Source organism: Salmo trutta, chromosome 29 (genome assembly GCF_901001165.1).
Source record: "Salmo trutta chromosome 29, fSalTru1.1, whole genome shotgun sequence".
Lineage (NCBI taxonomy): Eukaryota > Metazoa > Chordata > Actinopteri > Salmoniformes > Salmonidae > Salmo > Salmo trutta.
Window position 1 is genome coordinate 7,496,804 of NC_042985.1, and position 22,694 is coordinate 7,519,497.

Below are 22,694 nucleotides of genomic sequence, written 5' to 3' on the forward strand. Positions count from 1 at the left end.
TGTTATGTCTTACTGAAACGTGGGATGTTATGTCTTACTGAAACGTGGGATGTTATGTCTTACTGAAACGTGGGATGTTATGTCTTACTGAAACGTGGGATGTTATGTCTTACTGAAACGTGGCTGGATGATGACGCTCTGCACCCAGTACTCTGTGGATTCTCCATGCAGTGGCAGGATCACAAGGCGGCTTCGGGGAGAACAAAAGGAAGCTGTGTGTTTTTTCCTAAATAACAACTGGTGTGCTGCTTCAGGTGTGAAGGAAATCTGGAGCTTTTGCTCACCTGATATAGAATACCTAATGGTAAGCTGCAGACCCTTATCTACCAAGAGACTTCTCATCTGTAATTATCACAGCTGTCTACATTCCTCCACAGGCCAACACCACTCTGGTACTCAACAAACTGTATGGGGCCATAAACAAACAAGAAACCGCTCACCCAGAGGCAGCGTTCCTGGTGGGCGAGACTTTAAGGCAGTGAGACTTAACCTCACTTCTACCAACACGTCTCCTGCACCACTAGGGGTGATAAAACTCTAGACTACTTTTATTCTACCCACAGAAACGCATACAAGACCCTCCCTCGTCCTCCGTTCAGCAAATCTGACCATGACTCCATTCTCGTGCTTCCTGTTTACAAACAAAAGCTCAAACAGGAAGTACCAGTGACGCGCTCAATGCGGAAGTGGTCAGACGAAGCAGATGCGAGGCTACAAGACTGTTATGCTTGTACAGACTAGGATGTGTTGTGGGATTCATCCGATAGCATTGAGTAGTTTACTACAACAGTCATGGGCTTCATTAATAAGTGAATAGTTGATATCGTCCCGACAGTGACTATAAGAACGTATCCCAACCAAAAACCATGGATTACAGGCAATATCCATGCTGGACTAAAGGCTAGAGCTACCGCTTACAATGAACAGGACACGGACATGAAATCCTGCTGACATCAAACATGCAAAAGGCCAAGGAGGAAGGTGGAATCCTATAACACCGGCTATGATGCTCGCCGTATGTGGCAGGGCTTGCAGACGATAACGGATTACAAAGGGACACCCAACCATGAGGTTCCCAGCGACGCAGAACTCCCAAACGAGCTAAATGCCTTTTATGCTCTCTTCAAGGAATATAAAACTGTGCCTTGCGCGAAAGCCCATGTTTTTCTGGATGACTGTGTGATCTCGCTTTCCATGGCAGATGTGAGCAAAACGTTTAAACAGGTTAACAATCACAAGGCCGGAATACCAGGGCGCATTTTCAAAGCATGCGCACACCAGCTGGCAGGTGTCTTCAGAGATTTTAAATATCTCCTTGTCCCAATCTGTAATCCCAATGTGTTTCAAGCTGACCACCATTATCCCTGTTCCCAAGAGCTCCAACGTAACCTGCCTACATGACTATCACCCTGTAGCACTCACATCTGTAATTCTGAAGTGATTTGAAATAGACGTCGACCGATTATGATTTTTTTCAACGCCGATACCGATTTATTGGAGGACCCAAAAAATCCGATACCGATTACTCGGCCGATTTTTATATATATATTTGTAATAAGGACAATTACAATAATACTGAATGAACACTTATTTTAATTTAATATAATACATCAAAATCTATTTAGTCTCAAATAAATAATGAAACGTTCAATTTGGTTTAAATAATTAAAAACAGTGTTGGAGAAGAAAGTTAAAGTGCAATATGTGCCATGTTAAAAAGCTAAAGTTTAAGTTCCTTGCTCAGAACATGAGAACATATGAAAGCTGGTGGTTCCTTTTAACATGAGTCTTCAATATTCCCAGGTTAGAAGTTGTAGTTATTGTAGGACTATTTCTCTATATACCATTTGTATTTCATATACCTTTGACTATTGGATGTTCTAATAGGTACTTTATTATTGCCAGCCTAATCTCGGGAGTTGAATGGCTTGAAGTCATAAACAGCGCAATGCTTGAAGCACAGCAAAGAGCTCCTGGCAAGTGCTGTTTGAATGAATCCTTACGAGCCTGCTGCTGCCTACCACCGCTCAGACTGCTCTAGCAAATCATAGACTTGATTATAATATAATAACACACAGAAATACGAGCCGTAGTTCTTTAATATGGTCAAATCCGGAAACGTATCATTTTGAAAACAAAACGTTTATTCTTTCAGTGAAATACGGAACCGTTCCGTATTTTATCTAACGGGTGGCATCCATAAGTCTAAATGTTCCTGTTACATTGCACAACCTTCAATGTTATGTCATAATTACGTAAAATTCTGGCAAATTAGTTCGCAACGAGCCAGGCGGCCCAAACTGTTGCATATACCCTGACTCTGCGTGCAATGAACACAAGAGAAGTGACACAATTTCCCTACTTAATATTGCCTGCTGACATGAATTTATTTTAACTAAATTTGCAGGTTTATATGCAGGATTATATGCAATGCAGGACAAGCTAGATAAACTAGTAATATCATCAACCATGTGTAGTTAATTGTTAAGATTGATTGTTTTTTATAAGATAAGTTTAATGCTAGCTAGCACCTTACCTTGGCTCCTTGCTGCACTCGCATAACAGGTAGTCAGTCTGCCACGCAGTCTCCTCTTGGAGTGCAATGTAATTGGCCATAATCGGTGTCAAAAAATGCAGATTACCGATTGTTATGAAAACTTGAACTTGGCCCTAATTAATCGACCATTCCGATTAATCAGTCGACCTCTAATTTGATAGGCTGGCTATGACACACATCAACACCATAATCCCAGATACCCCACTCCAATTTGCGTACCGCCCCAACAGAACCACAAATGACGCGATCTCAATTGCACTTCACACTGCCCTCTCCCACCTCGCCCAACGCTCTAACCATTAGGCTACCTGCTGAAATAACTATGTAAGAATGCAGTTCATAGACTACAGTAGAGGTCGACCGATTATGATTTTTCAACGCCGATACCGATTATTGGAGGACCAAAAAAGGCCACTACAGATTAATCGGCCGATTTTAAATTTAAAAAATGTATTTATTTATTTGTAATAATGACAATTACAACAATACTGAATGAACACTTATTTTAACATAATATAATATATCAATAAAATCAATTTAGCCTCAAATAAATAATGAAACATGTTCAATTTGGTTTAAATAATGCAAAAACAAAGTGTTGGAGAAGAAAGTAAAAGTGCAATATGTGCCATGTAAAAAAGCTAATGTTTAAGTTCCTTGCTCAGAATATTCGAACATATGAAAGCTGGTGGTTCCTTTTAACATGAGTCTTCGATATTCCCAGGTAAGAAGTTTTAGGTTGTAGTTATTATAGGAATTATAGGACTATTTCTCTCTATACGATTTGTATTTCATATACCTTTGACTATTGGATGTTCTTATAGGCACTTTAGTATTGCCAGTGTAACAGTATAGCTTCCGTCCCTCTCCTCGCTACTACCTGGGCTCGAACCAGGAATACATCGACAACAGCCACCCTCGAAGCAGCGTTACCCATGCAGAGCAAGGGGAACAACTACTCCAAGTCTCAGAGCGAGTGACGTTTGAAACGCTATTAGCGCGCACCCGGCTAACTAGCTAGCCATTTCACATCGGTTACACCAGCCTAATCTTGGGAGTTGACAGGCTTGAAGTCATAAACAGCGCAATGCATTGCGAAGGGCTGCTGGCAAACGCACGAAAGTGCTGTTTGAATGAATGCTTACGAGCCTGCTGCTGCCTACCATCTATATATACACACACACTGTATACACACTCACTAGACTATATATACACACGACTATATATACACACTAGACTATATATACACACACCCCCTATACACACTCACTAGACTATATATACACACACCCCCTATACACACTCACTAGACTATATATATACACACACACTGTATACACACTCACTAGACTATATATACACACGACTATATATACACACTAGACTATATATACACACTCACTAGACTATATACACACTAGACTATATATACCTACACCCTATACACACTCACTAGACTCTAAATACACACTAGACTATATACACACACCATATACACACTCACTAGACTATATATACACACACACCCTATACACACTCATTAGACTATATATACACACTCACTAGACTATATATATATATATATATATATATATATATATATATACGCACACTAGACTATATATACACACTAGACTATATACACACTCACTAGACTCTAAATACACCCTAGACTATATATACACACACCGTATACACACTCACTAGACTATATACACACTAGACTATATATACATACACCGTATACACACTCACTAGACTATATACACACTAGACTATATATACACACTAGACTATATATACACACACACCCTATACACACTCACTAGACTATATACACACTGGACTATATATACATACACCCTATACACACTCACTAGACTATATATATATATATACACACTCACTAGACTATATATACATACACCCTGTACACACTCACTAGACTATATATACACACTAGCCTACATATACATACACCGTATACACACTCACTAGACTATATACACACACTAGACTATATACACACACCATATACACACTCACTAGACTATATATTAACACCATATACACACTCACTCACATACACTGTCACTCCCACACAAATCCCTCACACATTCACATACACTACATATGCACACACACACACACACACACACACACAGAACACACACGCATACCAACACAACACAAACATACACACAAACACTTTTACACTCATAATTTGCTGCTGCTGCTCTGTTGTTTATTTTACTCGTATCTATCCTGATGCCTTGTCACTTTACCTTGCCTTCATGTACATATCTACCTCAAATATATCATACCTCTGGTATGATCTGGCACATTGACCCCATAATGACAATGCAAACACATGTTTTTTTATTTATCAAAAATAAAAAACAGAAATGCCATTTATTTACATAAGTATTCAACCCCTTTGCTATGATATTCAAAATGGAGCCCAGGTTCATCCAGTTTCCATTGATCATCCTTCAGATGTTTCTACATCTTGAAGTCCACCTGTAGTAAATTCAATTGACTGGACATTATTTGGAAAGGCACACACCTGTCTATATAAGGTCCCACAGTTGACAGTGCATGTCAGAGCAAAAAGCAAGCCATGAGGTCGAAGGAATTGTCCGTAGAGCACTGAGACAGGATTTTGTCGAAGCACAGATCTGGGGAAGGGTGCCAAAACATTTCTGTAGCATTGAAGGTCCTCAAGAACACAGTGGCCTCCATCATTCTTAAATGGAAGACGTTTGGAAGCACCAATACTCTTCCTAGAGCTGGCCTCCAGTCCAAACTGAGCAATCAGGGGAGAAGGGCCTTGGTCAGGGAGGTGACCAAGAACCCGATGACAGAGCTCCAGAGTTTCTCTGTGGAGATGGGAGAACCTTCCAGAAGGACAGCCATCTCTGCAGCACACCACCAATCAGGCCTTTATGGTAGAGTGGCCAGACGGAATCCACTCCTCAGTAAAAGGCACATGACAGACCGCTTGGAGTTTGGCAAAAAGCACCTAAAGGACTCTGACCATGAGAAACAAGATTCTGTTCTGATGAAACCGAGATTGAACTATTTGGCCTGAATGCCAAGTGTCACATCTGGATGAAACCAGGCACCACTCATCATCTGGCCAATAACATCCCTACGGTGAAGCATGGTGGTGGCAGCCTCATTCTGGGGGTATGTTTTTCAGCGGCAGGGACTGAGAGACTAGTCAGGATCGAGGGAAAGATGAACGGAGCAAAGTACAGAGAGATCCTTAATGAAAACCTGCTCCAGAGCGCTCAGGACCTCACACTGGGGCAAAGTTTCACCTTCCAACAGGACAGCCCCCCCCTAACACACAGCCAAGACAACTCAGGAGTGGCTTCGGGACAAGTCTCTGAATGTCCTTGAGTGGCCCAGCCGATCTAACATCTCTGGAGAGACCTGAAAATAGCTGTGCAGCGATGCTCCCCATCCAACCTGACAGAGCTTGAGAGGATCTGCAGAGAAGAATGTGAGAAACTCCCCAAATACAGATGTTGCAAGCTTGTAGCGTCATACCCAAGAAGACTCGGCTGTAATCGCTGCCAAAGGTGCTTCAACAAAGTACTGAGTAAAAGGTCTAAATACTTAAAGTAGCACTCAAAAGTTTGGACACACCGACTCATTCAAGGGTTTATTTTTACAATTTTCTACATTGTAGAATAATATTGAAGACTTTAAAACTATGAAGTAACACATATGGAATCATGTAGTTACCAAAAAAGTGTTAAACAAATCAAAATATATTTTATAATTGACATTCTTCAAGTAGCCCCCCCTTTGCCTTGATGACAGCTTTGCACACTCTTGGCATTCTCTCAGCCAGCTTCATGAGGTAGTCACCTGCAATGCATTTCAATTAACAGGTGTGCCTTAAGTTAATTTGTGGAATTTCTTTCCTTCTTAATGCGTTTGAGCCAATCAGTTGTGTTGTGACATGGTAGGTGTGGTATACAGAATATAGACATATTTAGTAAAAGACCAAGTCCATATTATGGCAAGAACAGCTCAAATAAGCAAAGAGAAACAACAGTCCATCATTACTTTAAGACATGAAGGTCAGTCAATCCGGAAAATGTCAAGAACTTTGAAAGTTTCTTCAAGTGCAGTTGCAAAACACATCAAGCGCTATGATGAAACTGGCTCTCATGAGGACCGCCATAGGAAAGGAAGACCCAGAGTTACCTCTGCTGCAGAGGATAAGTTCATTAGAGTTACCATGCTTCACAGAGTTCATGTAACAGTCACATCTCAACATCAACTGTTCAGAGGAGACTGCGTGAATCAGGCCTTCATTGTCGAATTGCTGCAAAGAAACCACTACTAAAGGACACCAATAAGAAGAAGAGACTTGCTTGGGCCAAGAAACATGAGCAATGGACATTAGACCGGTGGAAATCTGTCCTTTGGTCTGATGAGTCCAAATTTGACATTTTTGGTTCCAACCACCGTGTCTTTGTGAGACGCAAAGTTGGTGAACGGATGATCTCCGCATGTGTGGTTCCCACTGTGAAGCATGGAGGAGGAGGTGTGATGGTGTGGAAGTGCTTTGCTGGTGACACTGTCTGTGATTTTATTTAGAATTCATGGCACACTTAATCTGCATGGCTACCACAGCATTCTGCTGCGATACACATCCCATCTGTTTTGCCCTTAGTGGGACTATCATTTGTTTTTCAACAGGACAATGACCTAAGTGTTATTTGACCAAGAAGTAGAGGGATGGAGTGCTGCATCAGATGACCTGGCCTCCACAATCACCAGACCTCAACCCAATTGAGATGTTTTGGGATGAGTTGGACTGCAGAGTGAAGGAAAAGCAGCCAACAGGTGCTCAGTGTATGTGGGAACTCCTTCAAGACTGTTGGAAAAGCATTTCAGGTGAAGCTGTTTGAGAGAATACCAAGAGTGTGCAAAGCTGTCATCAAGGCAAAGGGTGGCTACTTTTGAAGAATCTCAAATATAAAATATATTTTGATTTGTTTAACAACTTTTTGGTTCTACATGATTCCATATGTGTTATTTCATAGTTTAGATGTCTTCACTATTATTTTACAATGTAGAACATTGAGTTAGTAGGTGTGTCAACTTTCAACTGGTACTGTTTGTAGATGTGATATTTCAGTTTCAAACCTGTTTTTGCTTTGTCATTATGGGGTATTGTGTGTAGATGATCGATTAGGAAAGTACACAATTGAATCCATTTTAGAATAAGGCTGTAACGTAACAAAATGTGGAAAAAGTGAAGGGGTCTGAATACTTTCTGAATGCACTGTAGATCCATTCATGTGTATTTTATTTTATCCCTGTTAGTTTCTGTTAAATGTTTTTTATTGTTTAACTCTGCATTGTTGGGAAATGCTCGTAAGCATGCATTTCAATGTTAAGTCTACACCAGTTGTATTCAGCGCATGTGATGAATACCATTATATTTTATTTAGATTTAGAAGCTTTGGTGTGAACTGGTCATATTGGTGGTGTTTGCAACCCTACACCATGCTTCTGGACTCTACATTGTTTTGACCAGACTGTTGGTGTAGCCTACGTCATAGCTGTGTGTCTGATGTGTATGAATGAAGGTCAAGCTGGTGTGTGTGTGTGTGTGTGTGTGTGTGTGTGTGTGTGTTACAGTGAAGTTGGTGTTAGAGGAGGTGTCTGAGGGGACTGTCTGTGTCTGAACTCTGAAGGGCAGGTTGCTCAGTCCTGTGTTTTCCATGTCAGTCTCTCTATCTAGCTCTCTCTCTGTCTCTCAATTCAATTTAAGGGCTTTATTGGCATGGGAAACATATTGTTTACATTGCCAAAGCAAGTGAAATGGATAAACAAAAGTGAAATAAACATGAACAGTAAACATTACATTCACACAAGTTCCAAAATAATAAAGAATTTCAAATGTCATTATGTACAAAAGGGGAAGTAAATAAACATAAATATGGGTTGTATTCTCGCTCTCCCTCTGTCTCTATCTCTCGTTCTCTTTCACAATCTCTTTCCATCTCTCTCTCTCCACCCTCCCCCCCTCTCCGTGGCTTATTAAACCTGTCTACTCAGGTGTGTGTGTGTGTGTGTTAGACAGTCCCCCTCCTCTCAGGTTCCATCCCATTTGTAACAGACTCAGTCAGCTCTCTGAGAGCTGTGCTCTGAGACCTGTCTAGTCAGTGTCTGCTAATTGATTTAACCTCTGAGTCTCTGTCTGGAGGGACATGCCACTGTTAATGAGAAAACAACATGACACCTCATATACACCAGCTTCCAAGTCTACTACATGACAAGGACTCTTGTTTCACATAGTAACACAAAATGTATGTGTTGATTCATATTATTTGCCATCATGCTGAATTCCACACAATACAGCTTGAAGACTGAATAAAATACAATAGTTTATAAACAATGCAATTCTGTTATCTATAGGAACTCCCCGCCCCCATCCTGGATGACATCGCCAGCCCCAAAACAGTGGAGGACCAGGCAAAGTCATGTGACCCTGAGAGTCAGGACGCCATGAAGATCGCCTGGCGCTACCAGCACCTGCCAAAAGTACAGGTAAACGTGTGTGTGTGTAGGCAGTCAGGGCATGGGGTCACAAGTCTAGCTCTTGGTTCTATGGGGGTGACGATTGTCTTCACCACTAAATCCATCAGCTCCTAAACTCCTGTGAAGCCTCTCCATTCAGAGCTGGTGAAGATTACTCACTCTTAGCTGCTGCTAGGTGGGCCCTGTCGACACACCCACACACACATACACACCCTGCCTAGCCTGGGAAACCAGGGTACCTGCAGCCCATCTAATGGCACGCCACCCGCCTTAACCCTCATAACCCAGATCTGTCCCTCTGTCCCCTCTTAAATCCCTGTCTATCCCCTTACCAGGGGTGCTGGCGATACTCTTTCTTCCGCTCTAAGGAATGGTGACCCTCTCCTCCCCTCTCTCCCCTGCCCAGGCTATAATCCACATCGCTATGTGGATTAACAGCACACAGCAAGTCCCTGGAGATCTCTCTTTCTCTGTCTCACTCTGGAAACGTCTTTATCTCTGTGTCTTTCCCTCACCTCTCCCCCTTCCCCACCCTCCCAAACCAGACTTTACAAACCAAACTACCAATAAACTCCAGCCAGAGGATTTACATCCCAAATTCACTCCCCGAGTCCCCCTCTACCTCCATTCCTCCTACATACCTCTCCTGCCAACCCTTTCTGAGTCCCCCTCTACCTCCATTCCTCCTACATACCTCTCCTGCCAACCCTTTCTGAGTCCCCCTCTACCTCCATTCCTCCTACATACCTCTCCTGCCAACCCTTTCTGAGTCCCCCTCTACCTCCATTCCTCCTACATACCTCTCCTGCCAACCCTTTCTGAGTCCCCCTCTACCTCCATTCCTCCTACATACCTCTCCTGCCAACCCTTTCTGAGTCCCCCTCTACCTCCATTCCTCCTACATACCTCTCCTGCCAACCCTTTCTGAGTCCCCCTCTACCTCCATTCCTCCTACATACCTCTCCTGCCAACCCTTTCTGAGTCCCCCTCTACCTCCATTCCTCCTACATACCTCTCCTGCCAACCCTTTCTGAGTCCCCCTCTACCTCCATTCCTCCTACATACCTCTCCTGCCAACCCTTTCTGAGTCCCCCTCTACCTCCATTCCTCCTACATACCTCTCCTGCCAACCCTTTCTGAGTCCCCCTCTACCTCCATTCCTCCTACATACCTCTCCTGCCAACCCTTTCTGAGTCCCCCTCTACCTCCATTCCTCCTACATACCTCTCCTGCCAACCCTTTCTGAGTCCCCCTCTACCTCCATTCCTCCTACATACCTCTCCTGCCAACCCTTTCTGAGTCCCCCTCTACCTCCATTCCTCCTACATACCTCTCCTGCCAACCCTTTCTGAGTCCCCCTCTACCTCCATTCCTCCTACATACCTCTCCTGCCAACCCTTTCTGAGTCCCCCTCTACCTCCATTCCTCCTACATACCTCTCCTGCCAACCCTTTCTGAGTCCCCCTCTACCTCCATTCCTCCTACATACCTCTCCTGCCAACCCTTTCTGAGTCCCCCTCTACCTCCATTCCTCCTACATACCTCTCCTGCCAACCCTTTCTGAGTCCCCCTCTACCTCCATTCCTCCTACATACCTCTCCTGCCAACCCTTTCTGAGTCCCCCTCTACCTCCATTCCTCCTACATACCTCTCCTGCCAACCCTTTCTGAGTCCCCCTCTACCTCCATTCCTCCTACATACCTCTCCTGCCAACCCTTTCTGAGTCCCCCTCTACCTCCATTCCTCCTACATACCTCTCCTGCCAACCCTTTCTGCGTCCCCCTCTACCTCCATTCCTCCTACATACCTCTCCTGCCAACCCTTTCTGAGTCCCCCTCTACCTCCATTCCTCCTACATACCTCTCCTGCCAACCCTTTCTGAGTCCCCCTCTACCTCCATTCCTCCTACATACCTCTCCTGCCAACCCTTTCTGAGTCCCCCTCTACCTCCATTCCTCCTACATACCTCTCCTGCCAACCCTTTCCGAGTCCCCCTCTACCTCCATTCCTCCTACATACCTCTCCTGCCAACCCTTTCTGAGTCCCCCTCTACCTCCATTCCTCCTACATACCTCTCCTGCCAACCCTTTCTGAGTCCCCCTCTACCTCCATTCCTCCTACATACCTCTCCTGCCAACCCTTTCTGAGTCCCCCTCTACCTCCATTCCTCCTACATACCTCTCCTGCCAACCCTTTCTGAGTCCCCCTCTACCTCCATTCCTCCTACATACCTCTCCTGCCAACCCTTTCTGAGTCCCCCTCTACCTCCATTCCTCCTACATACCTCTCCTGCCACCCCTTTCTGAGTCCCCCTCTACCTCCATTCCTCCTACATACCTCTCCTGCCAACCCTTTCTGAGTCCCCCTCTACCTCCATTCCTCCTACATACCTCTCCTGCCAACCCTTTCTGAGTCCCCCTCTACCTCCATTCCTCCTACATACCTCTCCTGCCAACCCTTTCTGAGTCCCCCTCTACCTCCATTCCTCCTACATACCTCTCCTGCCAACCCTTTCTGAGTCCCCCTCTACCTCCATTCCTCCTACATACCTCTCCTGCCAACCCTTTCTGAGTCCCCCTCTACCTCCATTCCTCCTACATACCTCTCCTGCCAACCCTTTCTGAGTCCCCCTCTACCTCCATTCCTCCTACATACCTCTCCTGCCAACCCTTTCTGAGTCCCCCTCTACCTCCATTCCTCCTACATACCTCTCCTGCCAACCCTTTCTGAGTCCCCCTCTACCTCCATTCCTCCTACATACCTCTCCTGCCAACCCTTTCTGAGTCCCCCTCTACCTCCATTCCTCCTACATACCTCTCCTGCCAACCCTTTCTGAGTCCCCCTCTACCTCCATTCCTCCTACATACCTCTCCTGCCAACCCTTTCTGAGTCCCCCTCTACCTCCATTCCTCCTACATACCTCTCCTGCCAACCCTTTCTGAGTCCCCCTCTACCTCCATTCCTCCTACATACCTCTCCTGCCAACCCTTTCTGAGTCCCCCTCTACCTCCATTCCTCCTACATACCTCTCCTGCCAACCCTTTCTGAGTCCCCCCTCTACCTCCATTCCTCCTACATACCTCTCCTGCCAACCCTTTCTGAGTCCCCCTCTACCTCCATTCCTCCTACATACCTCTCCTGCCAACCCTTTCTGAGTCCCCCTCTACCTCCATTCCTCCTACATACCTCTCCTGCCAACCCTTTCTGAGTCCCCCTCTACCTCCATTCCTCCTACATACCTCTCCTGCCAACCCTTTCTGAGTCCCCCTCTACCTCCATTCCTCCTACATACCTCTCCTGCCAACCCTTTCTGAGTCCCCCTCTACCTCCATTCCTCCTACATACCTCTCCTGCCAACCCTTTCTGAGTCCCCCTCTACCTCCATTCCTCCTACATACCTCTCCTGCCAACCCTTTCTGAGTCCCCCTCTACCTCCATTCCTCCTACATACCTCTCCTGCCAACCCTTTCTGAGTCCCCCTCTACCTCCATTCCTCCTACATACCTCTCCTGCCAACCCTTTCTGAGTCCCCCTCTACCTCCATTCCTCCTACATACCTCTCCTGCCAACCCTTTCTGAGTCCCCCTCTACCTCCATTCCTCCTACATACCTCTCCTGCCAACCCTTTCTGAGTCCCCCTCTACCTCCATTCCTCCTACATACCTCTCCTGCCAACCCTTTCTGAGTCCCCCTCTACCTCCATTCCTCCTACATACCTCTCCTGCCACCCTTTCTGAGTCCCCCTCTACCTCCATTCCTCCTACATACCTCTCCTGCCAACCCTTTCTGAGTCCCCCTCTACCTCCATTCCTCCTACATACCTCTCCTGCCAACCCTTTCTGAGTCCCCCTCTACCTCCATTCCTCCTACATACCTCTCCTGCCAACCCTTTCTGAGTCCCCCTCTACCTCCATTCCTCCTACATACCTCTCCTGCCAACCCTTTCTGAGTCCCCCTCTACCTCCATTCCTCCTACATACCTCTCCTGCCAACCCTTTCTGAGTCCCCCTCTACCTCCATTCCTCCTACATACCTCTCCTGCCAACCCTTTCTGAGTCCCCCTCTACCTCCATTCCTCCTACATACCTCTCCTGCCAACCCTTTCTGAGTCCCCCTCTACCTCCATTCCTCCTACATACCTCTCCTGCCAACCCTTTCTGAGTCCCCCTCTACCTCCATTCCTCCTACATACCTCTCCTGCCAACCCTTTCTGAGTCCCCCTCTACCTCCATTCCTCCTACATACCTCTCCTGCCAACCCTTTCTGAGTCCCCCTCTACCTCCATTCCTCCTACATACCTCTCCTGCCAACCCTTTCTGAGTCCCCCTCTACCTCCATTCCTCCTACATACCTCTCCTGCCAACCCTTTCTGAGTCCCCCTCTACCTCCATTCCTCCTACATACCTCTCCTGCCAACCCTTTCCTGAGTCCCCCTCTACCTCCATTCCTCCTACATACCTCTCCTGCCAACCCTTTCCGAGTCCCCCTCTACCTCCATTCCTCCTACATACCTCTCCTGCCAACCCTTTCCGAGTCCCCCTCTACCTCCATTCCTCCTACATACCTCTCCTGCCAACCCTTTCCGAGTCCCCCCTCTACCTCCATTCCTCCTACATACCTCTCCTGCCAACCCTTTCCGAGTCCCCCTCTACCTCCATTCCTCCTACATACCTCTCCTGCCAACCCTTTCTGAGTCCCCCTCTACCTCCATTCCTCCTACATACCTCTCCTGCCAACCCTTTCCGAGTCCCCCTCTACCTCCATTCCTCCTACATACCTCTCCTGCCAACCCTTTCCGAGTCCCCCTCTACCTCCATTCCTCCTACATACCTCTCCTGCCAACCCTTTCCGAGTCCCCCTCTACCTCCATTCCTCCTACATACCTCTCCTGCCAACCCTTTCCGAGTCCCCCTCTACCTCCATTCCTCCTACATACCTCTCCTGCCAACCCTTTCCGAGTCCCCCTCTACCTCCATTCCTCCTACATACCTCTCCTGCCAACCCTTTCCGAGTCCCCCTCTACCTCCATTCCTCCTACATACCTCTCCTGCCAACCCTTTCTGAGTCCCCCTCTACCTCCATTCCTCCTACATACCTCTCCTGCCAACCCTTTCTGAGTCCCCCTCTACCTCCATTCCTCCTACATACCTCTCCTGCCAACCCTTTCTGAGTCCCCCTCTACCTCCATTCCTCCTACATACCTCTCCTGCCAACCCTTTCCGAGTCCCCCTCTACCTCCATTCCTCCTACATACCTCTCCTGCCAACCCTTTCCGAGTCCCCCTCTACCTCCATTCCTCCTACATACCTCTCCTGCCAACCCTTTCCGAGTCCCCCTCTACCTCCATTCCTCCTACATACCTCTCCTGCCAACCCTTTCCGAGTCCCCCTCTACCTCCATTCCTCCTACATACCTCTCCTGCCAACCCTTTCCGAGTCCCCCCTCTACCTCCATTCCTCCTACATACCTCTCCTGCCAACCCTTTCCGAGTCCCCCTCTACCTCCATTCCTCCTACATACCTCTCCTGCCAACCCTTTCCGAGTCCCCCTCTACCTCCATTCCTCCTACATACCTCTCCTGCCAACCCTTTCCGAGTCCCCCTCTACCTCCATTCCTCCTACATACCTCTCCTGCCAACCCTTTCCGAGTCCCCCTCTACCTCCATTCCTCCTACATACCTCTCCTGCCAACCCTTTCCGAGTCCCCCTCTACCTCCATTCCTCCTACATACCTCTCCTGCCAACCCTTTCTGAGTCCCCCTCTACCTCCATTCCTCCTACATACCTCTCCTGCCAACCCTTTCTGAGTCCCCCTCTACCTCCATTCCTCCTACATACCTCTCCTGCCAACCCTTTCCGAGTCGCTCTGTCCAATGAAGACATCAGATCAAAGGTGGGGCGGCCGGGGCGGGCCTGGAACACTAAGCGGTCCCCCCCCCAACTCGCCCATCCTGTCAGGAGAGGTGCACACCGGGGGCCCTAATCCAGATTAGTGGTAGATTTAAGAGCCCGTTTGACAATGGGGCCCCTGGCTGCTTTCACTGGGGAGAGCAGGGCTACAGAACTCTCCCTTTCACCCAGGAGAAAACATCCTCCTGCTCTCCCCCAGAACCAGACACGGCTGTTTTCACTGGGGAGAGCAGGGCTACAGAACTCTCCCTTTCACCCAGGAGAAAACATCCTCCTGCTCTCCCCCAGAACCAGACACGGCTGTTTTCACTGGGGAGAGCAGGGCTACAGAACTCTCCCTTTCACCCAGGAGAAAACATCCTCCTGCTCTCCCCCAGAACCAGACACGCCTGTTTTCACTGGGGAGAGCAGGGCTACAGAACTCTCCCTTTCACCCAGGAGAAAACATCCTCCTGCTCTCCCCCAGAACCAGACACGCCTGTTTTCACTGGGGAGAGCAGGACTACAGAACTCTCCCTTTCACCCAGGAGAAAACATCCTCCTGCTCTCCCCCAGAACCAGACACGGCTGTTTTCACTGGGGAGAGCAGGGCTACAGAACTCTCCCTTTCACCCAAGAGAAAACATCCTCCTGCTCTCCCCCAGAACCAGACACGGCTGTTTTCACTGGGGAGAGCAGGGCTACAGAACTCTCCCTCTCACCCAGGAGAAAACATCCCCCTACTCTCCCCCAGAACCAGACACGGCTGTTTTCACTGGGGAGAGCAGGGCTACAGAACTCTCCCTTTCACCCAGGAGAAAACATCCTCCTGCTCTCCCCCAGAACCAGACACGGCTGTTTTCACTGGGGAGAGCAGGACTACAGAACTCTCCCTTTCACCCAGGAGAAAACATCCTCCTGCTCTCCCCCAGAACCAGACACTGCTGTTTTCACAGCCACAAGTGGACGGTTATGTGGAGACATGATTAAGATGGGGGTTGTAGTAGTTTAACTTCTCTGCAAGTTATTTGATTAAACAGTCATTTGAAACACTTGTATGAACTATGAGCAGGTCATTATTTTAAAGTTTGCATACTCAAATGGATAAACACGGCTTTTCTCTCAACACTAACTGTTGACCCTCAGACGGCCCTGGCGTCCTCGTCGAGGTTCGGACACTACTACGACGTCTCCAAGACAATGGACCCTGAGATCTGCCAGGCGGCCAGGTGCCACGGCTTCTACCTTCCAGAACACTCCACCGCTGTGACATCACCCACTGCCACCAGGCAGAGGTAACCCGGCAATCCCTGAACACTACCCCACCCTTATGAACACTACCCCACCCTTATGAACACTACCCCACCCTTATGAACACTACCCCACCCTTATGAACACTACCCCACCCTTATGAACACTACCCCACCCTTACCTCTTCATGGTGCTCAGTATTATTTACACAATATATCGCGCAAATGTACTGTATGTCTAAGACTGTATGTCTAAGCCAACCGTACTATGACCGTGACACACACATTTAGTAGTATACGTATCACGTTCCGGAAGCATCTAAGAGACACTATTGTCATATCTTAGAGAAGCTTTTGGATTAGGTTGGGATTAACCTACAGTTTGAAGAGTAATTGTGGATGGGCAATGCTTAGACAGTTACTCTAACCCCCCCCACTCCCACCCCCCATCAGATCAGGATGGTCTATTATGGTCCATTTCTGACGTTTATAACCAGCTGATAAAGCTTATAACCAGCTGATACAGCTTGTATAAAAACAGGGTCAGTCTCAAGGTAGGTAGGCTAGTAGGCTGAGATGAGACATTCAGCAGAGTAAAAGGCTTTGGTGGTGAATGTAGAGGGACCGTTTGCTGTGAGTTTGTTTTGTTCAACGTTGAGTGTGCTTAGGGTTCAGAGGGCAGGCACACTATTTACATTAGAGTGAGCGGTGAGACACACAAGCGCGCACACACACACATACACACACACACAGTCAGACACTGAGTCAGACACGCTTGGCAAACAGGCTAATCTGGAGCGGAGAAGAGGTTTTATTGAACCCCTCTGCTTTCATATCTACAAACAGACGCCCTGAACCATGCAGACGTGAGTGAGTGAGTGTGCCTGGCTAATTTCAGTTGACTCATATTTACTATCACTGAGCAGTGTTGAGTCAATCATTGTCATAGGAAATATTTTTTATTTTGTCCTTTACGTTGTTAGACAGAATCCATCCTTCTCCTGTCGTTCTGTGGGTTAGTAATTAACTCTGACAGTGGCATTGCCATCATAGTGGCGCTGCCCATCAGGTTCTCTGAATAGGACACTGATCTGCCAGACAACATGACAGCTGGGCAGCAGGACACTATACCTGCACTACACACACACACACACACACACACACACACACACACACACACACACAGACATCCACACACACACACACACACACACACACACACACACACACACACACACACACACACACACACACACACACACACACACACACACAGACATCTACAGACACACACACACACACACACACAGACATCTACACACACAGACAGACAGACAGACAGACAGACAGACAGACAGACAGACAGACAGACAGACAGACAGACAGACAGACAGACATCTACAGACACACACACACACACACACACACACACACACACACACACACACACACACACACACACACAGACATCTTCAGACACACACACACACACAGAGAGACATCTACAGACACACACACACACACACACAGACAGACATCTACAGACACACACACACACAGACAGACATCTACAGACACACACACAGACAGACATCTACAGACATCCACACGCATACAGACATCCACATACATACAGACACACACACAGACACACATACAGACATCCACACACACACAGACATCCACACACATACAGACATCCACACACATACAGACATCCACACACACACACATACAGACATCCACACACACACAGACATCCACACAGACACACACAGACATCCACACAGACACACACAGACATCCACACATACATAAACATACACAGACATCCACACGCATACATCCACACACATTCAGACAGACAGACAGACGTGGCCAAAAGTTTGGACAATGACACAAATATTAATTTTCACAAAGTCTGCTGCCTCAGTGTCTTTAGATATTTTTGTCAGATGTTACTATGGAATACTGAAGTATAATTACAAGCATTTCATAAGTGTCAAAGGCTTTTATTGACAATTACATGAAGTTGATGCAAAGAGTCAATATTTGCAGTGTTGACCCTTCTTTTTCAAGACCTCTGCAATCCGCCCTGGCATGCTGTCAATTAACTTCTGGGCCACATCCTGACTGATGGCAGCCCATTCTTGCATAATCAATGCTTGGAGTTTGTCAGAATTTGTGGGTTTTTGTTTGTCCACCCGCCTCTAGAGGATTGACCACAAGTTCTCAATGGGATTAAGGTCTGGGGAGTTTCCTGGCCATGGACCCAAAATATTGATGTTTTGTTCCCCGAGCCACTTAGTTATCACTTTTGCCTTATGGCAAGGTGCTCCATCATGCTGGAAAAGACATTGTTCGTCACCAAACTGTTCCTGGATGGTTGGGAGAAGTTGCTCTCGGAGGATGTGTTGGTACCATTCTTTATTCATGGCTGTGTTCTTAGGCAAAATTGTGAGTGAGCCCATTCCCTTGGCTGAGAAGCAACCCCACACATGAATGGTCTCAGGATGCTTTACTGTTGGCATGACACAGGACTGATGCTAGTGTTCACCTTGTCTTCTCCGGACAAGCTTTTTTTCCGGATGCCCCAAATAATCGGAAAGGGGATCCCATCAGAGAAAATGACTTTACCCCAGTCCTCAGCAGTCCAATCCCTGTACCTTTTGCAGAATATCAGTCTGTCCCTGATGTTTTTCCTGGAGAGAAGTGGCATCTTTGCTGCCCTTCTTGACACCAGGCCATCCTCCAAAAGTCTTCACCTCACTGTGCGTGCAGATGCACTCACACCTGCCTGCTACCATTCCTGAGCAAGCTCTGTACTGGTGGTGCCCCAATCCTGCAGCTGAATCAACTTTAGGAGACGGTCCTGGCGCTTGCTGGACTTTCTTGGGCGCCCTGAAGCCTTCTTCACAACAATTGAACCGCTCTCCTTGAAGTTCTTCATGATCCGATAAATGATTGATTTAGGTGCAATCTTACTGGCAGCATATCCTTGCCTGTGAAGCCCTTTTTGTGCAAAGCAATGATGATGGCACGTGTTTCCTTGCAGGTAACCACGGTTGACAGAGTAGGAACAATGATTCCAAGCACCACCACCCTCCTTTTGAAGCTTCCAGTCTGTTATTCGAACTCAATCAGCATGACAGAGTGATCTCCAGCCTTGTCCTCGTTAACACTCACACCTGTGTTAACGAGAGAATTACTGACATGATGTCAGCTGGTCCTTTTGTGGCAGTGGAAATGTTTTTGGGGGATTCAGTTCATTTGCATGGCAAAGAGGGACTTTGTAATTAATTGCAATTCATCTGATCACTCTTCATAACATTCTGGAGTATATGCAAATTGCCATCATACAAACTGAGGCAGCAGACTTCGTGAAAATTAATATTTGTGTAATTCTCAACTTTTGGCCACGACTGTACATACATACATACATACATACATACTTACATACATACATACATACATACATACATACATACACACAGACATATACACACACTCTCACTCCCTAGCCTCTCCTCTTGCACGTGGCCACCACCCCATGTTGCTACCCTGGCTGTTAAATTGCTCTGTTTCACTCGCTGGCATAATTGGTACAAATTGCTCTCTAGGTGATACAGCCCCTGTTGTTGAAGACCAAGCCTCCCCTCTCTCTCCTTTCTCCTTAGAGTGGAGGAGGAGGGAGGTAGCATTGAGCTAATGTGGCCTCCCTGAGTATGATACTAATTAGCACATGCGCTAGCCCCCGTGGCTAAGCACCTAGCCCCCAGCACCACCTGAATGGAGGGTGCCCAGTGGGGGCGGACGATGCACAATGCCCTCAAACACAATGGCCACCAAGTGGAGGAGGCCAGCCCGGGGCTGCCTCTGGCTCCAGGGGGAGGGAAGGAAAGCTGCTGGAATGGTTCTGCTATGAACCCCTGCAGGGTCAGAAGGCACCATTGTTTTTGTTAATGATGAACAGTCTGAGGCAATGTGTTTGTTCTATGTGTAGCTATATGAGGAAGTGTGTACTGTGTGTGCCTGGTGTTTGTTTAGGAATACGTATATGTGCCTGCTGTCTGGCAGAAAGTGTGTGTCTGTCTGTTCCCCTGTGGATAAGAATGTTCTGTAGTTCTGTTAGCCTGTAATTGTTGGCTAGCGTAGCGACCTACTGTAAGAGAGTGGTTGTTACTATAGCCAGCCTATCTTAAGGAAGGATTTCTGTGTAAAATGACGGGGTTAACTTTACCCTGGCCATGATGTTGGCACATGGTTGACTTGGTTTGTGGTTATTAGGGAGAGGCAGAGATCTATTGTGAGTGACTTGTGTCCCTTGTCAATGGTGCACATCTTACCCTTCATTAACCAGTCAAACACTGTGCCCATCCAATCATAACCAGCAACCCATTAAATAACCCTTCTCAGCTTGTGTGTGTGTGTGTGTGTGTGTGTGTGTGTGTGTGTGTGTGTGTGTGTGTGTGTGTGTGTGTGTGTGTGTGTGTGTGCCACTACACCTCCAATCGGACCCTCAGGGAGCTGACAGGCCGGGTTTTAATTAGATTACCTGAATAAATGAATTGAATCTCTTGATAAGGCTCCTCCATTATATTCATCTGCTCTAGTGGTCATTGTAAAGCCCTGTCATGGGGGACAAGGAGCATTTGACTTCATCTGTTGAGACTTGATACATGTCCTGCAATAACCTCATGTTCTACTTCCTCCTTCCCTCTTTCTCCTCTCCTCCTCCTTCCTTCTCTCCTTTCCTCTTCCCTCTCTTTACCTCTCCTCTTCACCCTCTCTCCAGCCCTATGCCAGAGACCTACTCCTCTCTGCTGAACAATCTCCAGGAGGTCATCCACAGGGAAGGCTTTGATGGATCCGTCCCCCAGGTAAGTACACTCACTCTCACACATCCATAGTCCTGTCACTACCCCTATACTCCCAACCCATATTACAGCTATCCTCTACCCAAAGAGTTCCCGATACAGGCGTCCCAAAGACCTCCTGCCCTTACAATGACCATATATCCCAGTCCACCCGGGCAACATTACTGTTAGATATACTCTAACCTGCTCCTCTCTACTGTTAGCTATACTCTAACCTGCTCCTCTCTACTGTTAGCTATACTCTAACCTGCTCCTCTCTACTGTTAGCTATACTCTAACCTGCTCCTCTCCTCTGTTAGCTATACTCTAACCTGCTCCTCTCTACTGTTAACTATACTCTAACCTGCTCCTCTCTACTGTTAACTATACTCTAACCTGCTCCTCTCTACTGTTAACTATACTCTAACCTGCTCCTCTCTACTGTTAGCTATACTCTAACCTGCTCCTCTCTACTGTTAGCTATACTCTAACCTGCTCCTCTCTACTGTTAGCTATACTCTAACCTGCTCCTCTCTACTGTTAGATATACTCTAACCTGCTCCTCTCTACTGTTAGCTATACTCTAACCTGCTCCTCTCTCCTGTTAGCTATACTCTAACCTGCTCCTCTCTACTGTTAACTATACTCTAACCTGCTCCTCTCTACTGTTAGCTATACTCTAACCTGCTCCTCTCCTCTGTTAGCTATACTCTAACCTGCTCCTCTCTACTGTTAACTATACTCTAACCTGCTCCTCTCTACTGTTAACTATACTCTAACCTGCTCCTCTCTACTGTTAACTATACTCTAACCTGCTCCTCTCTACTGTTAGCTATACTCTAACCTGCTCCTCTCTACTGTTAGCTATACTCTAACCTGCTCCTCTCTACTGTTAACTATACTCTAACCTGCTCCTCTCCTCTGTTAGATATACTCTAACCTGCTCCTCTCCTCTGTTAACTATACTCTAACCTGCTCCTCTCTTCTGTTAACTATACTCTAACCTGCTCCTCTCCTCTGTTAGATATACTCTAACCTGCTCCTCTCCTCTGTTAACTATACTCTAACCTGCTCCTCTCCTCTGTTAACTATACTCTAACCTGCTCCTCTCCTCTGTTAGATATACTCTAACCTGCTCCTCTCCTCTGTTAGATATACTCTAACCTGCTCCTCTCTACTGTTAACTATACTCTAACCTGCTCCTCTCCTCTGTTAGATATACTCTAACCTGCTCCTCTCCTCTGTTAAATATACTCTAACCTGCTCCTCTCTACTGTTAACTATACTCTAACCTGCTCCTCTCCTCTGTTAGATATACTCTAACCTGCTCCTCTCCTCTGTTAGATATACTCTAACCTGCTCCTCTCTACTGTTAACTATACTCTAACCTGCTCCTCTCCTCTGTTAACTATACTCTAACCTGCTCCTCTCCTCTGTTAACTATACTCTAACCTGCTCCTCTCCTCTGTTAGATATACTCTAACCTGCTCCTCTCTACTGTTAACTATACTCTAACCTGCTCCTCTCCTCTGTTAGATATACTCTAACCTGCTCCTCTCTACTGTTAACTAT

General features: G+C 46.6%; 1 protein-coding gene across 1 annotated transcript in view; it reads left to right on the plus strand.

Annotated features, from left to right (window-relative positions):
• elp4 (elongator acetyltransferase complex subunit 4) overlaps window positions 1–22,694 on the plus strand; it is a 160,021-nt gene that overhangs the window by 6,107 nt on the left and 131,220 nt on the right. The window contains exons 4-6 of the mRNA XM_029720703.1: window positions 9,005–9,136; window positions 16,163–16,311; window positions 21,062–21,146. Of these exons, the coding sequence (XP_029576563.1) occupies window positions 9,005–9,136; window positions 16,163–16,311; window positions 21,062–21,146 (366 nt within the window). The remainder of the gene's footprint in view (window positions 1–9,004; window positions 9,137–16,162; window positions 16,312–21,061; window positions 21,147–22,694) is intronic.